General features: G+C 37.9%; 2 protein-coding genes across 2 annotated transcripts; both read left to right on the top strand.

Moving 5' to 3' along the window:
* The first annotated feature begins 809 nt into the window (after positions 1 to 809).
* On the top strand, positions 810 to 10,171 carry LOC117315157 (ankyrin repeat-containing protein DDB_G0279043-like). Its single transcript, XM_033869302.1, has 6 exons — positions 810 to 854; positions 6,325 to 6,414; positions 6,613 to 6,711; positions 8,963 to 9,061; positions 9,639 to 9,755; positions 9,989 to 10,171. The coding sequence occupies exons 1-6, from the start codon at positions 810 to 812 to the stop codon at positions 10,169 to 10,171; spliced, it is 633 nt and encodes a 210-aa protein (XP_033725193.1).
* Positions 10,172 to 12,789: 2,618 nt separating this feature from the next.
* Positions 12,790 to 14,742, top strand: LOC117315009. The gene is made up of 4 exons (XM_033869133.1): positions 12,790 to 12,911; positions 13,171 to 13,201; positions 13,580 to 14,006; positions 14,503 to 14,742. Exons 1-4 carry the CDS (start codon positions 12,876 to 12,878, stop codon positions 14,507 to 14,509), a joined length of 501 nt encoding a protein of 166 aa, XP_033725024.1. The 5' UTR covers positions 12,790 to 12,875; the 3' UTR covers positions 14,510 to 14,742.
* Positions 14,743 to 19,201: the final 4,459 nt, after the last annotated feature.

The following is a 19,201-nucleotide window of genomic DNA, read 5'->3' as shown; positions in this document are numbered from 1 at the left end:
TTCGAAACTTGGAAATGACATTCATTAGATAGGCGTAATGATGATGAAGTGAAAGATGTATCGAAACAGTAAACTGCTAACTGCCTTCGCAGCTGTTTACATTAATAACAAAACATAATCACATAACTGACCCTTTCTGCCATGTTACCAAGGTCGTGTGACGTCCTAATAAATAGGTGATATCGCATGATTGTCTGGGTAGACGGAAACGTGCCGTCCGAGCCGGATTTCGCCTGTCTGATATAGAAACGAAAATTGAAAGATTTTTGCTTATATTGTTATAGATAGTAGTCATTTGATAAATAAATAAAATCTTGTACTTGTGGCTATGTCATATGAAATTTATGAAACTCGTTCACTAGTCCATATGCCCTAGCCACTCACAGCAACCCTTTTGGTAGAACTAATCAGTTTTCTCGAGCTTGATTAGGATACGACGAAACACTGACAAGTTGATTTGAAAGAGCTAACTACTACTACTTCTACTACTAAAATCTACTACTACCACCACCACCACCACTACTACTACACCACTTTATTTTCACATGTATATTGGAAACTTATTGACAGCTTTACACACTACACCCGCTATTAATTACGTATAAAAATAAGGTTGTTTACACTTCCTGGATACCACAGTAAAGACACTTGTGGTTAACAGACCTGATTATGTAAAATAAACAATCTACCAAATCATACTTGGAGGAGATACACATCATTTGACACAGATAAAAATGGGGTGAATTTAACCGCTATTGGTGGTTTTAATCTGGATCAATTCTACGGAGTAACGTGGAATTGTTTCCACCATGTACAACTTTGATAACAGTGACGATATACCGGAGTTTGGTGAGGTAAGTCCATAGATAGGCAATGTACAGTGTTTCATACCGATGAACACTAATACGATGATATTAACATGTACGTTAGTCTGCGGGAAGATAAACTATCATGATCTGGTATGAATTGGTCAGGGAAAAGAATCGAAAGCCTTCCTCAGATAGGCGAGCGATCATCTAAAGGCCAGACGTGTCATGAGAGGCATTAGGAAAAGAAAACCATTCAGAAAGTTGAGAAAAGAAAACTTATTCAGTCGCCTCTTACGCTCATAAGATAGGGGCAGCAGGTTCAATTCTTACCCCCTACAATCAGTGTTTGCAGTTTCAGTAGGCTGAAAGAAATTCTGCTGATTTCTATTATTATAAGATTAAAATTAAATACTGAGATAAAATAATAACAAAATGGCGGTCTGATATTTTATCCAAAAAATATAAAAGCCGTTCATTGTTATCGAAACATATAATTTAGAATTTAGGCCATGATTAAATATTTCCTAGATTGCCATACAAAATATAACGGGAGGGTTGAGGGGGAATTTTATCGAATGAGCATTCCATGGACGTAACGTTAAAAAAAGGCCTCACTAATCTAAAATCAAAGGACTATAACATAAAATGATAAACTGTAGAATGTTTATGACAGGCAAAAAAAGGGGGCTATTCCTTTGGTAGTAAAAAATTGCGGGTGCAATATGTATGGTAAATGCGCAAAAAGAGAAGGTGAATATCCAAGGTGCAAGGTTAGATGTCATATCCCTGTTTCTATTTGTTAAGAAACCGAGAAATTGAGAAAAGGTCCGATCTGTGCTGCCGTGGTTGTCCTCGCCAAGACACTTTACCATTATTAGAGGCGTAGCATTTTAAATTATTTTTTTAGCCAATTGTTTTCCTTAAGCGGCCCCGCCTGTCTGTCCCTAGGTATAGGACCAGCCTCATTTATGATAATGCTTGCCCTCTCACAATGATGTTGCAACCAAATTTCTCTCAAAGGTTTAAGAGAAGTAGGGTTTTAGAGCATAATTTGAGCAAAATTCTCATTATGAGGCCCTGTCCCTCTGGCCTCAGGGGTCACACCTGCCTCATTTATAAAAGTTATGATTGTACTTTCCCAACAATATTTAACACCAAATTGACCACACATGTGTTACTGATTGATGATAGGGCCTGTATCGCTCACCTGGTTGGATTTAACCAAACATCAAAACAATGTGCATGTTCTAGTTGTTAATACCTATATTTGTTGATGTCAAACAATTCTATATATGGGTATGGGGTGGGGAAAGACTCCAGTGCCTATTTTTACATCATGATTGTGTTTATCGGCTTTATGCCCAACAATGCTATACATGCTTGTAGGGTGGGGATCTCAATGGTTTCAAAGTCCCTAGTGGTGGTGTAAGACCGCAGGGCCTATATCTATAACAGAATAGTGTATATCTCTCGATGTCCAGCAATGCTATATATGGGGTTGGGATTTCAAGGGTTTAAACTAGTAGCAATTTAAAGGATTTACTTCAATTCCCCTTATTGGGCCCAACTCCTCCGGCCCCAGGGGAGCCACATCCTCCATTTATACAACGTTTGATTCCCTTTCCCCAATATTTCTCCAGACTAAATTTCATCAAAATTCATTCAAGCCTTCAGCACTAGTAGGGATTTAAAGGATTAACCTCTATTTCCCCTATTTGGCAACGCCCCTCCGGCTCCAGGGGAGTCACATCCTCCGTTTATGTAACATTTGATCCCCTTTGCCCAATAATGCCTCAAGACTAAATTTCATCACAATCCATCCAAGCGTTCAGGACAAGTAGAGATTAAAAGGAAATGTCGGACGACAGACGGACGACGGACGATGCACCATGGCATAAGCTAAGGTGAGCTAATAATTTCATTCATACAGGCAAAAGGTCTAAATTTCGTTTAGCGTTTTAAGTAGATGCACGTAGCATGTTGGAATCTGTTTACGGCGTCTGACTATATAATGTACACTACATACTGTATATACTTTACAAAACCAACAAAAGTTATACTCATAAAAGGTAAACATCCATGACAAATCAATGCATTGGTTATGCAATTGGTCGTCAGTTCACAATATATTTTGTATTGAAACTTGGAAGGTAATTTAAACATTTATACCAAAACTTTGTAATCTAAAATGTTCTCTGTCGCATTCAGTCAATGCTACCAATAGATTTAAATATTCATTGTTCGACATACGATCTTTTTGCGTACGAGCGTTTTGTCCAGATAAATTAGAGCTATAATACACACCTGACGCCTGGCAAACAGTATTAACCATGTATATCTACACACAATTAACTAAACAGAATGCAGGTTATTAAAAAAGAAAAAAAATATTCCTGTCGGCATGTTCGAATCCATTATCGACGAAATGTATACACTAATGTCATATTCCACTTACTTCCTTATTATGGCTTTTCATCAACTGGTGAAAAGACGTATTTCCTTTTGATTGATTTATTTCTTTTTACTTTTTAGCAACAAATACTTACACAATTTGATGCATTGTGTTATTTACATTGATTATGAGTAAGATAAAGGGGTCTTTATTTTTTACTGTAACGTTTATCGTTAACGTTGTGCGCCGTTTTTAATGTACCTTTGATCTTTTGGGTATGATAATTGATTTTTCTTCTCGAGTTCCATTATTGGGAATAAAAACAAACTTAACTGATCCTGAGATAGTTCTGACCAAACAGGTACATTAAGACAAGAGGCCCATGGGGCCTGTATCGCTCACCTGGTTGGATTTGACCAAATGTCAAAAAAATGTTCATGTTCAATTCCTTTTGTTTGTTAACCTCAAACAATGCTATATATGGTTATAGTGTGAGAATCCCAACTGCTTTAAAGAAATAATGAAGTCCAGACTCTCTGAGTTTACAACATGCATTTATAACTTTATGACTAGTAGCGATTTGAAGGAATTACCTATATTTCCGCTATGGGGTCCCGCCCCTTTGGCCCCTCGGGGGGCAGAGTCATCATTTATGCAAAATCTGTTCCCCTTCCCACAAGAATGTTTCTGACCAAATTGGGTTCAAATCCATTCATAACTTTATGACTAGTAGCGATTTGAAGGAATTACCTCTATTTCCCCATTAGGCCCCGCCCCTTTAGCCCCTCGGGGTTCAGAGTCACCATTTATGCAAAATCTGTTCCCCTTCCACCAATGATGTTTCTGACCAAATTGGGTTCAAATCCTTTCATAGCTTTATGACTAGTAGCGATTTAAAGGAATTACCTCTATTTCCCCTATGGGCCCCGCCCCTTTTGCCCCTCGGGGGTCAGAGTCATCATTTATGCAAAATCTGTTCCCCTTCACATAAGAATGTTTCTGACCAAATTGGGTTCAAATCCATTCATAGCTTTATGACTAGTAGCGATTAAAGGAATTACCTCTATTTCCCCATTAGGCCCCGCCCCTTTGGCCCCTTTGGGGTCAGAGTCACCATTTATGCAAAATCTGTTCCCCTTCCCCAAAGGATGTTTCTGACCAAATTGGGTTCAAATCCATTCATAACTTTATGACTAGTAGCGATTTAAAGGAATTGTCTCAATTTCCCCTATTGGGCCCCGCCCCTCAGGCCCCTTGGGGGTCAGAGTCACCATTTATGCAAAATCTGTTCCCCTTCCCCAAAGGATGTTTCTGACCAAATTGGGTTCAAATCCATTCATAACTTTATGACTAGTAGCGATTTAAAGGAATTGCCTCAATTTCCCCTATTGGGCCCCGCCCCTCAGGCCCCTTGGGGGTCAGAGTCACCATTTATGCAAAATCTTATCCCCTTCCGCCAAGGATGTTTCTGACCAAATTTGGTAAAAATCCAATAAGAAATTTTTGACTAGTAGCGATTTGAAGCAAATTATTGACGGACGGACGCCGCACCATGACATAAGCTCACCGAACCTTCGGTCCAGGTGAGCTAAAAACTATTGAGTCGACAGCTTTCATTTAATACCATTTTTGTAGAGAATATTTGGGGTATACGGTTTCCAACTACACTGTATGTGTTACTACAAATTTCATCCGACTTTTTTTTTATTTCTTTTTAAAATTCTTTAATGGATCATGCAGTGTGGCAGTATGTCAAATTCTACCACACAAATTCAGCTCATACTTGCCTAAAGTGACCCTGGAAATTGTTCTAAGTGTTGTCGATCCAAAATGCAATGAAGCCGCCATGACTTCCATTTTGACAAACACATCTTTACTTTCTACTCCAGTTTCACTGGGGCCATTGAACTCAATATTGGTAGGGATGTTAAGGAGAGAAAGTCCATACAGTTCTATTGTTCGGTTTCGTTAAAGCTTTGACATGGCAGGTACAGCGGCCAATTTGTAAGATAGCGCGATCGTCCTTTTCCTGAACAAGTCATATCATAATCTTCTCAAGTTTCACCGGTGGAAGTCCCTAAAATAATCCCGAGATGGTCCTGATTAAGCGTTTTTATTCCTTTCGGAATTCCGAGATGGCCGTCATCTTGGAAGTATACGTTCTAAACTACTTCTCCGGTGGCACTGGTTCCATTGCGCTAAAAATTCGTATGGATGTTTAGAAATCCGAGCCAACAAAATGCTATAATGTTTCGGTATTTTTTCATGTTTAGCCTTTAGTTGAGCGTTCACCCCTGTTCGGAAGGCTTTGAGTTCTGCCCCCTGGCCGCGACTTACTTTAGAAATGATAGTTGCTACTCCTGCTTAGAGTTCAGCATCCTAGGAGTGGGTCGACAGGTCGTCCGTTGTCAGTATAATGTAACCTGGTTGGGTGTCCTGTAGGGAGTCTTCGGCAGTATGCTTCTGTGAGGTAACACTATAAATCGGCAAAAGTTCCGGACTATCACAAGGAGACATAACCCGAACATACCGCAGCTTCCCAAAACACACATAGGCACTTACTAAATGCACCTATTCACGCACGGAAGACTTCATTTTATGACGTTAGCTGTTGAGAGGACATTAAACAAATAAAACCAATAAAATCAAACCACATCAAACTTCAAAATGGCATCCACGGCAGTCATTTTGTAACATTATTTGACAATCAATGTTTCTCGTGCCTTGAATTTTATAAATGTACGAGTTACCTCCTCCTTTTCCAACTCCTTTGTTAACACACAGTATATCCGATACCGGCTTTATTAGAGACTTATTGAATGCCTATAAAATATTCTTCATTATTTGATACGTTTGGAAATAGTATGCCTTTAGTTCTTTTGTGTTAAGTAGGTGAAGTCCCTTCTAATTGTCTGGGAATTTCAAGTTAACATTTAAAATTTTTAACGTGGATGCATTACCAAATGAATCGTCATGTAAGCAAATATGTATTACTAGGTATTTTCAGTGATAAGGAATATATCATCATATAAGTAAAAACTAATCAAGGGTTATTCTGCCAAATTCATCCAGTAGGTTTGGTTTTATTCCAGCCTTTTTTATGCTATTTGTACCTTTATACAGGAAGTACGTGATGCCATTGACAACGGGGATGTAGTGGGGCTAAGAAAGGCCCTGGATAAAGGAGCACATATAAATATGAAGTTCGGAAGGGTAGGTACATAATCATATAGTCTCTGCTATATTTGCCATTGTGTCTTCTAAGACAACTGATTTGGTTTTCACAAAACTAATCATTAAATTTTCCATCTTTGCATTCATTATTTGAATAATGGAAGTTATGAAATCAAGACATCTGGGAATCGTGAAGTAATAAACATATTTTATTTTCGGGTTCTAACATTATTTCAGTATAAGGCTACACCGATACATTTTGCTAGCAAGAAACAAAGCCTGGAAATCGTAGAAGAACTGGTCAAAAGAGGTGCCGATATCAACGGGACGGATGGCGTGAGTTTTTTAATGTATATTTTTATTTATGATTTATTTTCACAATACATACAAGACATATTACGTCAGTCACATAAGGAAATTTATATGAATTTCAGTTAGACAACGTTTATCAGATCAGAATAATATTTTAAAAAAATCAAAATGCAGTGTCTATGCATTTCCTGACGTTTCAAAGCACTGAATACGTCCAAGTTTGACACTGGAAATAGGTTAAAGCGATTCATGTAAATTAACTTCATCCCAGAATGCTACTGGCCTAATAGCATGTCCCTGGACCAAAACCGCAAAAGATCATAACCTTTAAGATCGGTCTCCATGTCGAAATTGTTATATATTTCTATGTCATAAGCTCACTGCATACCAAGCTTCATGAAGAGCCATTCAAATTTACTCAATTTATCATAAAACGTCGTTCAAATTTACTACCAAAATCCGTCCAAAATAACTAAAAGTATTGTGTTCACTATGTTCAATAATTATAAAATAACAGAGGGCTATAACTCTCACATTTATAATGTAGTCGTCCCGGTATACGATAAATATAAGATTCACGACCGAGTTTTCTCAAAATCAGCATTTATTAATTCCAGTTAGCGCCGGATGACAAGATTAAAATAGCTATCTACCAGATATATTTTACATTTCTTCGTAATAAGTGAATAGATATAAAATTTGACCTTGAACTTTCACACCATGACCATTGTTCTCCAGTTGAACATCTTTGCTTCATAATGTCATCACAAAATGTCTATCAGTAAAAATATTCAAAATGTGACCTTGGTCCTTGACCCACTGTACTTAACCTTTTATTTAGCCAGCCGACTCTTTGTTTGATTCTCACTAACGTCTTAACTAATTGGTCATTAGTGAAAAGATACACAATTTGACGTGACCTTTGACAGCTTTACCGTTGGTAAGTTGACTCCTTGTTTAATTCCTAAAAACTAGGGAACACATGCACGTGGAGTTTGAGAAACATCATCCATGTGGTTTCCTAGAAATAGAGATAACAAACTTCAGATCTAAAAATCCATTTGCAGTCTATCGGCATCTTATATCCGAAACCAACCCGAGTAGGACTCGAAACCAAATTGACAACTACAAAACAAGGGGATACTACCTGTGAAGAATGAGAAAAAACCTCCCCGTTATGTCAGAATCAATGATGGCCGCCTGTCGGCTATCTTGATGTGGGATCAGTCTCAAAAACAAATCGGCACAACTTGGGACCAGGGGGAACTTACTAGTGAAGTTTCAGAAAGACATTTTTTTTCGTTGTTTCCACAAAATAGCGATAACAAACACCAAATAAAAATCCAAGATTACCGCGTGTTTCCAGATCAAGACTCTAAATCCATCTGGTGCAACTAGGAACCTAGATAAACCTAACAGTGAATGTTCGAAGAAATTGACCACCTGTCCAGTATTCTTAGCTCACCTGCCGGAAAGGCAAGTAAGCTTACGCCGTTGGGCGGCGTCCGTCATTCATAAACTTTTCCATTTGGGATTTAAACAACTTTTTTCTCAATTACAAAGAAGAACAGAGACCCAGTATTAGGCATGTAGCATGCTGTGATAAAGAGCAACCAAGTTTGTTCAAATGAATGAAGTTGGCCTTCATTCAAGGTTACCGAGTTAAGATTTTAAAACGACTTCTCAATAACAAAGAGACACCAGCACTTGATATCGGGTCCGTAGCATGCTTTGGTGAAGGGATACCAAGGTTGTTCAAATGAATTACCTCGACTTGCATTCATAGTCACATGGGTCAAATAGGCAAATATTTTTAAATAACTTCCTAATTACCAAGAGGCCCAGAGACTTGATATTAGGTCTAGGTCTTTACCTTCATTCAAGATCACATGGATGAAATAGACTAAAATATGTCTATGGCTTATTTTCAATAACTAAAAGTTTCAGAGACCCGATATGTGGCTTGAAGCTTGCTTTGGTGAAGTTTATTTTGGCAAAATATTTAAAAGACATCTTTTCAAATAACTGTGAGACCCGGAGGTACGACGGACTGATGATAGACACCGGATGTATGCCAACGTTATCATCATCATCATCATCTTCATCAGATGGGCGTAAAATTGAGAAAGATTCGTACCGCACTTATTCAGTAATGGCGGTACCACACTTAAACTTGCCAGAGTTCAAAATGACTACCATTTTATTTTGATGATGATGATTATCTGAAAATATCTACCATCAATAGTATGCGATTATTTCCTCCAATTTCTTTCAGATAAACGACCGACCGTTGCACGAAGCAGTCCGGTTCGGATCACAGTCCATACTAACCTTTCTGTTGAAGAAGAATGCAGACCCTGATGTCCAAAATGACGTAATTAGTTAAACATCAATATGCATGACAAGAAGGAAATCATAGATAACCTGAATAAAAAGACGATAAATTATATAACACATGACGTCATAATGGCGCCATATATATCTGTGTAATATAAACGATATTTATCGTCCATATAAGATTCATATTGACAAATCTGGTTGCAGCTGCATAGATATTATTTTTCAATAAATGTGAGGTAATTATAGAATTATGGTCAATATATCTTATCCGAGATGAATTTGACTAGCGATCCAAGAGAAAAGAGTCAACATAGATAGCCATATTTTAGAAACTTTTAATTTTATTGCGACAGTTTACGTTATTTTATCTTAACCGAATAACATTATAAATGGCCGTTGAGCACCAGAAAGCAGATGAAAAAGACTGATGCTTGGAACCTCAGGATTGCAACATCAAAAAAGAACAATAAAGCACGCACATGGAATACGAAAAAAACATAGCGTGAAGTATCTAAATTATAATGATTCGCCTGTCCTGTAGCCCGGCAAACTTAATGTGTCCAGTATAAAACACTGTATATTAATATGTCTATATCCGTTTTTTAACAAAGTACGAAGATACTCCGCTGCTTTACTGTTTTGACACTACGAAATTTAGAATAAATGGATGGACGAAAAAGGCACAGGTTCTTTTGAAGCATGGTGCAAGGAAAGAAGTGGAAAATATGGTAAATGAACGATTATAATTTTCTCATTTCAAATTGTAATCAACAATATTTCAATGTTTAGATCACTTTGCTGACACAATGCTCTCTCTCTCCATCACGTCTCATTTCTCTTATCTCAATATCTCTCCATACCGTTGATGACTACACATTGTATTTTATAACAGTGTTTTACTTTGCTAAAAAATGAATTCGGTTAATCGATCAAGCCGATTATATTCGTTTATTTGTAACAGCATAGCAAAAAGGCCGTGCAGCACTTGCAAACCTTCCTACAAGTTGTTCGGAATGGCAAAAACATTGAAAAGGAGATCCGAAACTCGGAAGAACTTGCAGAAGCCTATCACCTGTATGACGTTCTCACTGAGGTAAATGATTGGTATATTAAACCCACAATCCCAGATAATCTAGACCGATGAAATTGAGTCAATCAATGTTCGTACAATGTTTTTACCACAATTCTTTGCAGGGGTGATTCGAACTGACTTTGCACTGAATACGGCCTTCTAATTGTTCCTTCCAGTGATTTAATATTTTACTCTACATCAAAAAATTAATAAACCAAATACAGTTATATTACAAAATTTACAAAGTTTTGAGCTCTACCACCAACGGCTCCATACCATTGTTAAACAAATACTGTCATTATTCAAGATTGCGAAGGTTTTTAAAGAATTTGCTATATTTTTAGCCCCTCTCTAGTTCGCAGGGAAGGCACTCTCTAAACTTATATAACAATGACACTTCCCCTTTTCCATTAATGCTCCACACAACAACTAGCAGGCAGAGGGGAGGTGCCAGATAGGGGAGATGGAGGTAAATAATTTTAATCGCTACTAGTCCTGAACGAACTAAAGTTGTTTGGTGAAATGGTATCTAGAGTATTATTGACCAAAGAAGATTATATGTATAAACGGATGATGCGACTCCCCTGCGGCCAGAGAGAGAGGGAAATAAAAAATATATATATTAAACTCCGTCTTTGAAATGACAGCACTTTGAATCACGTTGGCATTGATCTACAACAAAAACCTTTCTACGTCAGCATTGCAAGTCTAAAATACCTTTCAAAATTGTGAGCATATCGCAATTCTGAACTATCTGAAAATAACTGGAAGATTCTAAAAGCTAGGAAAACAGTTAATGCCTCTGTGAAAGTGTTGGTGCATTATTTGGAGGCAAGGGACAGAACAATTGAGGAGATGGACAGTTGTCAGTCTGCCGAATGCGATCAGCTGTTAAGAAAATTTAACGCTGAATTTCAGGTGGTATATCCCATGTAGAAGATGATAGCTACCTCAATAAAAATTTAGTTTTGTTATGGGAAATATTTGAAATCATGTTTCCTGCTTTGAATGAAAAATGGCATATTATCACTTGGCCCCTGCCCTGCGGGTAGGACGTAAGAATTTTACCTGCTGCCCCCATGGCATGATCGTAGGATGCGACTAAATTTGGGATCTTATCTTTTCTCCTCTTTCTTAACAACTTTCTTCTTCCTAATGTCTCCCTTGACAGTGCCTCACTTTTGGCCTTTAGTTGAGCGTTCGCCGCTGTGAGGAAAGCTCTGGGTTCTGTCCCCTGGCCGTGACATACCAGAGTCTTTAAAAATGGTAGTTGCTGCTCCTGTTTAGCGCTCAGCATACAAGGAGTTGGACCACTGGTTCGCCCGTTGTCAGTATGTGACCGGGTGGGGTGTGCTGCTTGGTGTCTTCGGCAGTATGCTTTAGTGAGGTAGCACTATAAATCGGCAAAATTTCCGGCCTATCACAAGGAGACTCAACACGAACATACCGCAGCCTCCCAAAACACACATACGCACTCAACATACGCATACATTTCGCACGCACGGGAGGCCGTCCTTAAATGACCTTAGATGTTAATAGGACGTTAAACAAAATAAACCAAACCAAACCAGAGTCTTTAAAAATGGTAGTTGCTACTCTTGCTTAGCGCTCAGCAAATTTGGAGTGGGACGACTGGTTCGTCCGTCGTCAGTATAATGTGGCCGGTTGGGGTGTGCTGCTGGGTGTCTACGGCAATATGCTTTAGTGAGGTAGCACAATAAATCGGCAAAAGTTCCGGCCTATCACAAGGAGACTTAACACGAATATACCGCAGCCTCCTAAAACACACTCACCACACGCATGCATGTCGCACGCACGGAAGGCCGTCTTTAAATGACCTTAGTTGTTAATAGGACGTTAAACAAAATAAACCAAACCGTTGTACAGTGTATAAAAATGGTGGCTGGGACAATCACATGGAAGTTTTTTTTCGCAGCTGATGGTTTTAAAAAAATCTGCTAATATAATTTCTCCAGTTGTTATCGCTATAATAAAACGGTTAAAGTATGGGGCTTCGCCTCGGGAAATAGACATAATCTCGGGACACCAGAAACTTGCTACATCCCTCAACCACATACTTTAAATGTATAATAATGTAAAAGATGTATATAAGTTGAAAATGCTACTGACGGCATCCCGTGTATGCAAAATACATGCGTGCGGTGGGGTATGTTTCCTTTAAGGCTTTTTTGCGATAGTCTGGAACCAGTCTTACGCCCTACCTGCAAGACAGTTTTTCTTTTGGTTTCTCCTGTTATATGCAGGAGACAATGGAAAAGCTACAACCCATTACATAGTTATTGTCTAAAACAACTTAAAATGTGCCACTGAAAAAATTGGAGGCTCCCACCTGTCATTGGTTTAGATGATAGATCTTGTCGTTATCTGCTATATTTTTTCTCCTATAGTTTGGTTTGGTTTATTTTGTTTAACGACCTATTAACAGCTAAGGTCATTTAAGGACGGCCTCCCGTGCGTGCGACATGCATGCGTGTGGTTAGTGCGTATGTGTGTTTTGAGAAGCTGCGGTATGTTCGTGTTAAGTTTCCTTGTGATAGGACGGAACTTTTGCCGATTAATAGTGCTACCTCACTGAAACATACTGCCTGAAGACACCCAGCAGGACACCCCAACCGTTAAGTCTCCTATTGGAGTCACCGTTGTTTTATACTTGAAGGCATCTGGGAGTGGAGAAAAGTTATTGCTGGATGTTATACAGTCACTTGACGACACCCAGAAACAACCGCCGACATGTCATGGTCAACCATTTAGGGAAATGTGTAAATCTGCTTTGTCGGTATTGCGGAATCGGGTATGACTTTATGTAAATGTCTTTCATGTTATTCCTGTAATGAAAACAGATTGATTGAAGTAATCTCACTTCGTTTTTAATATATGTATTGTTATTTATCTTAATGTTACGTTCATTTAAGGACGGCCTCCCCCTATGCGAAATGCTTGCGTTAACTGAGCAGGCTTCGGTTTTGGAAGGAATCTGTTTCATAACTAAGCAAGATTTTTGTATCATACTGCTTTTGTATATTTTGTCAACCACTTGCTTTTAATTTAAGGTTTGGAATCAAGCTTGGGAAAGACTGGAAGGTAAGAAACTAAAGCAGTTTTTATTTCGATTTACTCTGCAAATACACTGTGCTACATCTGAACAAAATAAGAGTATTTTAAAAATAACATAGAATACAGATATGAAAGCGAATCCGCAGTTCCAACGCAAAATCGGGGAATTGAGGTATAGAATATGAGGAAAGTGTGGCAACTATTGATAGCAAACTATAATAATGTCATATGGTTATCTTATTTTATTTGGTTTTGCCAAAGAACTATTAATTGTTAATATGTAGGCGTAAATAATGGATATCTTCTTTAGTCATATTTCAAATCCATATGAAATCTTGACCACCGCTATGAACAATTCTGAAGAACAGTATTTGGATAATGTTTCATATATATATATATATTCAGATGTTCCTCGCGAAATACATCAACTAGGTATTGTGACGGAGGACACATTTCTACGTTCGCTAGAGACGAAACACGCACAGCCAAAATACATTCGATTGATGATTGTTGGAGATGTAGGTGTGGGTAAAACGTCACTTTGTTTGAACCTCACTAATAAAGATGAAGAAGTTAGCCCAACCGACGGAATAAACGTCTTCATTCAAAACTACCTTGTTGATATGAAAACGGGAAAATGGCGAAAGCTTCCAGATGAAGACATCCAAAATCTACCTACTAAACTTTTATCGACTGTGTGTAGAGCTGAGAAAGCACCCACAAGCAAAAGTCAATCAGAAACAACCATTGTAGAGAAGAACGAAGGACGGGGAGGACAAAATGAAGGGGGAAATTATATACACGAGGGTATCCGAAGAATCGCAGACAAAAGGTTAATATACTGAAATACCGTAGTATAGACAACCTCAATGAAACAAATGAGTATTTTGGAACTGTCCTATGCGTTAGTGTTTTCAGATAGACAGGAATACGGCAGTGTTGATATTCGACTATTCGTTGATTCGAAACGTCGGAAGTAATATATTTATAATTTCTGTAATATTTTTTCTCATTCGTCGTAAATGAATTATGAAGTGTTGAGCAGCTATTTAAGCTTTGATATCATTTAACAAAGTCTGGCCGCTCCGCAACGGCTTAGCTACTTCCAACAAATTTATAGAAATGATTAACTTTCCATTTGGTAAAAGAGAATTTACCCTTTTTTAGCAACAGAGAGTACAATACCTCCATTGAAAATTATTAAGTAACCGTAACCAAATCAGATTAAACTGAAACAAAACATGATAAACATGATTAAGACAAACTCACGTACCCAGTCATATAATAGTTTCGTACAATTTGAGTAACGCAATGTTCCTCTGTTTAAGCTTCTGACAGTTCATCCCCTCCGTCCAAAAGGAACAGGAATGATTCAGAAAAACTGAATACTATACTCCAAGGGGTTAACGCCACTGGCGTCCTGGGAGACGACGACGCTCTCCTGTCCGTGTGGGATTTCGCCGGCGACGAGATTTATGAGGCGACACACCACATCTTTATGAGTCCTGACGCCGTGTACATCATTGTTTTCAACGCGAATGCCTGTCTTAAAGATGAAACAAACCTTGGTATGTTATATTTTATTTATATGACTGTATTGAAAATTTTAAGTAAATTTAAAAGTTATATTTATTTATTTGTTCTAAACGACTATTATGTTTTATTAACCGTGAAACAATTCAAACATAATGGGTAAATCAATATAAACTAGAACTGTCGCCAGGATGGCTGACTAATACCCCAGCAATCTGCACGAGTCAATGGTGAATTGGAACTGTTAATTAGAGGCAAACAAAGATAACCCAGTAAAAAAGTGACCAGTTGCCATAGCAACCATAATTTTGAAAAAAAGTGGCATGCACATCTACACATGGTCCCCTATATTTGTGTGAAGTTTCATTGAAATCGGCCCTTCGGTTTAGGAGGAGTTGTCCAGAAAATCTTAAAGTTATGGTTCTTATCAGAAAACCTGTTTATAGTGACCAGTTGCCATAGCAACCATAATTTTGAGAAAAAGAAAGTGGCACGCACATCTACACTTGGTCCTCTATATTTGTGTGAATTTCATTGAAATCGGCCCTTCGGTTTAGGAGGAGTTGTCTGGACAATCTTAAAGTTATGGTTCTTATCAGAAAACCTGTTTATAGTGACCAGTTGCCATAGCAACAATAATTTTGAAAGAAGAGAAAGTGGCATGCACATCTACACATGGTCCTCTATATTTGTATGAAGTTTCATTGAAATCGGCCCTTCGGTTTAGGATTGTCCGGACAAACTTAAAGTTATGGTTCTTATCAGAAAACCTGTTTATAGTGACCAGTTGCCATAGCAACCATAATTTTGGAAAAAAAAGAAAGTGGCATGCACATCTACACATGGTCCTTTCTATTTGTGTGAAGGTTCATTGAAATTGGCCATTTAGTTTAGGAGGAGTTGTCCGGACAAACTTAAAGTTATGGTTCTTATCAGAAAACCTGTTTATAGTAACCAGTTGCCATAGCAACCATAATTTTGAGAAAAATAAAGTGGCACGCACATCTACACTTGGTCCTCTATATTTGTGTGAATTTCATTGAAATCGGCCCTTCGGTTTAGGAGGAGTTGTCTGGACAATCTTAAAGTTATGGTTCTTATCAGAAAACCTGTTTATAGTGACCAGTTGCCATAGCAACAATAATTTTGAAAGAAAAGAAAGTGGCATGCACATCTACACATGGTCCTCTATATTTGTATGAAGTTTCATTGAAATCGGCCCTTCGGTTTAGGATTGTCCGGACAAACTTAAAGTTATGGTTCTTATCAGAAAACCTGTTTATAGTGACCAGTTGCCATAGCAACCATAATTTTGGAAAAAAAAGAAAGTGGCATGCACATCTACACAGGGTCCTTTCTATTTGTGTGAAGGTTCATTGAAATTGGCCATTTAGTTTAGGAGGAGTTGTCCGGACAAACTTAAAGTTATGGTTCTTATCAGAAAACCTGTTTATAGTAACCAGTTGCCATAGCAACCATAATTTTGAGAAAAATAAAGTGGCATGCACATCTACACATGGTCCTCTATATTTGTGTGAATTTCATTGAAATCGGCCCTTCGGTTTAGGAGGAGTTGTCTGGACAATCTTAAAGTTATGGTTCTTATCAGAAAACCTGTTTATAGTGACCAGTTGCCATAGCAACCATAATTTTGGAAAAAAAAGAAAGTGGCATGCACATCTACACATGGTCCGGACAAACTTAAAGTTATGGTTCTTATCAGAAAACCTGTTTATAGTAACCAGTTGCCATAGCAACCATAATTTTGAGAAAAATAAAGTGGCACGCACATCTACACTTGGTCCTCTATATTTGTGTGAATTTCATTGAAATCGGCCCTTCGGTTTAGGAGGAGTTGTCTGGACAATCTTAAAGTTATGGTTCTTATCAGAAAACCTGTTTATAGTGACCAGTTGCCATAGCAACAATAATTTTGAAAGAAAAGAAAGTGGCATGCACATCTACACATGGTCCTCTATATTTGTATGAAGTTTCATTGAAATCGGCCCTTCGGTTTAGGATTGTCCGGACAAACTTAAAGTTATGGTTCTTATCAGAAAACCTGTTTATAGTGACCAGTTGCCATAGCAACCATAATTTTGGAAAAAAAAGAAAGTGGCATGCACATCTACACAGGGTCCTTTCTATTTGTGTGAAGGTTCATTGAAATTGGCCATTTAGTTTAGGAGGAGTTGTCCGGACAAACTTAAAGTTATGGTTCTTATCAGAAAACCTGTTTATAGTAACCAGTTGCCATAGCAACCATAATTTTGAGAAAAATAAAGTGGCATGCACATCTACACATGGTCCTCTATATTTGTGTGAATTTCATTGAAATCGGCCCTTCGGTTTAGGAGGAGTTGTCTGGACAATCTTAAAGTTATGGTTCTTATCAGAAAACCTGTTTATAGTGACCAGTTGCCATAGCACCCATAATTTTGGAAAAAAGGAAAGTGGCATGCACATTTACACATGGTCTTTTCTATTTGTGTGAAGGTTCATTGAAATTGGCCATTTAGTTTAGGAGGAGTTGTCCGGACAAACTTAAAGTTATGGTTCTTATCGGAAAACCTGTTTATAGTGACCAGTTGCCATAGCAACCATAATTTTGAGAAAAAGAAAGTGGCATGCACATCTACACATGATCATTAATATTTGTGTGAAGTTTCATTGGAATTGGCCCATCGGTTTAGGAGGAGTTGTCCGGACCAAATGCGTCTACAGACAGACGGACGGACGGACGGACGGACGGACAGACAACCTGATTCCAGTATACCCCCCTAACTTCGTTGCGGGGTATAAAAAGATAATTTGATAAACAGACGGGTAAAACGATTAAAAACCCTGGGTAATGTTTACATTTTACCATCTGATGATTTAACTTTCCGGGAATATGAATATTAAGGTGTAGATGCATTTAGAATTCTTGAGGGTCAAAATGTTTTTTCATGACACGCTTATCTACCCCGGAGTGCAAAACAACTCTTGCGGTATTTTTCTAACCAAAAACCCTTCATGAAGGAAAGCCTTGACTTTAAACGGTTTCTGTATTGATTTGATTTTTTCTAATTAATCTTAATAGAAAAACTAAACACCTGGCAAGATGTGATAAGAACCTATTCCACGGAACCCGCGGAAAAGGGAAAACCCAACAAGACGCCGCCAATCATACTTGTAGGATCCCATCTGGACAAGTTCGGAAAAACAGTATGTATCATCATAATGTATGCAGGGCAAATATTTGCATGTGTCCGATGTTGATAAGACGTTAAACAATACAAAAGCAAAGCAAAATAATGCACAGGGCTAGTATTTCGCGGGTCTCCTATGTCCAGTCGGAACTATTTAACGGGTATTAAATGTCGTTTCTGAACATGGCTTTGTATCGTCAATATCAGCTATTTATTTTACGCTTTATTTAATGACACCGAATATAGTCAAATTAAACACTTCAAATATTACCAGCTGTGCAGTATACGCTTTGTAAGTCAGATCATTTTTGTGCATGACTCACCAGATTAATGTTTTCTTCAAATGCTGTGTGCTCGCTATATAATTGATATTTAGAAAATTGTACTCCCTTTCGTGACGTGACATTATATGGATTTCACTTAGAAAGCTCTGTCTATTATCATATGGTTAACGATATTAGTTTATAAAAGTATTAAAATTAGCCAGCTACACATTGAAATTAAATCAAATATTGTTGAAGATGAATTATCAAATTATTCCCATATTCATTATTTGGTTTTGGTGTAATTTATTTTCTTTAATGTACTTTGATATTAATACCATTCTTTATATTTGCTTCGGCTAATTGTTACAATATTGTTACTTTCAATAATACCGTTATAAACGCTCTTCTATTTTTTTCCTATTACCTGTTCTTTGATTCGGGGTCCTGTCTTTTGTTCGCGGTTGAAAAGCTTGTAAGACGAAGTCTCAAGTGACCTATTCAAATCGCCTTTGGTCGTTGTTCGCCGTGCGTCCGTAAACAATTCTCAGAAATCCGTTTAATGAAATGTCATCTTCCACGGCCTAATGCCAAACGAAATTGTCAATAAAATTGCCCACAACTCCAAATGAACTGAAATTTTAAAACGTCTTCCCAGACTTCAATCAGGTACAGTGTAGAACCAGATGCTTTTATGGGAAATCATTTTTATGTTGAACACATATTGGCCCTGAATGACACAGGACAGGGCCATAATTGATCAAAAGGCCTGAAATGTTTTAAAACTCAAGTGCCCGTTTGGGCCTATGGACTTTGATAATAACGATTTCGAGTAAGAATTGCAGTGTTGCCATTTTCCCATATTCTCCATTGCTATGGGTCAATGTCCCTTTGTTGATTTGATTCGAATTTGAATAACCTTTTCCGCACTCGAATTGATATTTAGTTCTGACACATGTATCTCCTCTATCCATGACCTTTTTATGCTTTGAATATTACCATTGTTTTTCAGAAGCAAGAGAGGAAGGAATGCAAATTCA

This window comes from Pecten maximus, chromosome 17 (assembly GCF_902652985.1).
Source record: "Pecten maximus chromosome 17, xPecMax1.1, whole genome shotgun sequence".
NCBI classification, from domain to species: Eukaryota; Metazoa; Mollusca; class Bivalvia; order Pectinida; family Pectinidae; genus Pecten; species Pecten maximus.
This window is presented reverse-complemented; position numbering and strand designations above follow the sequence as displayed.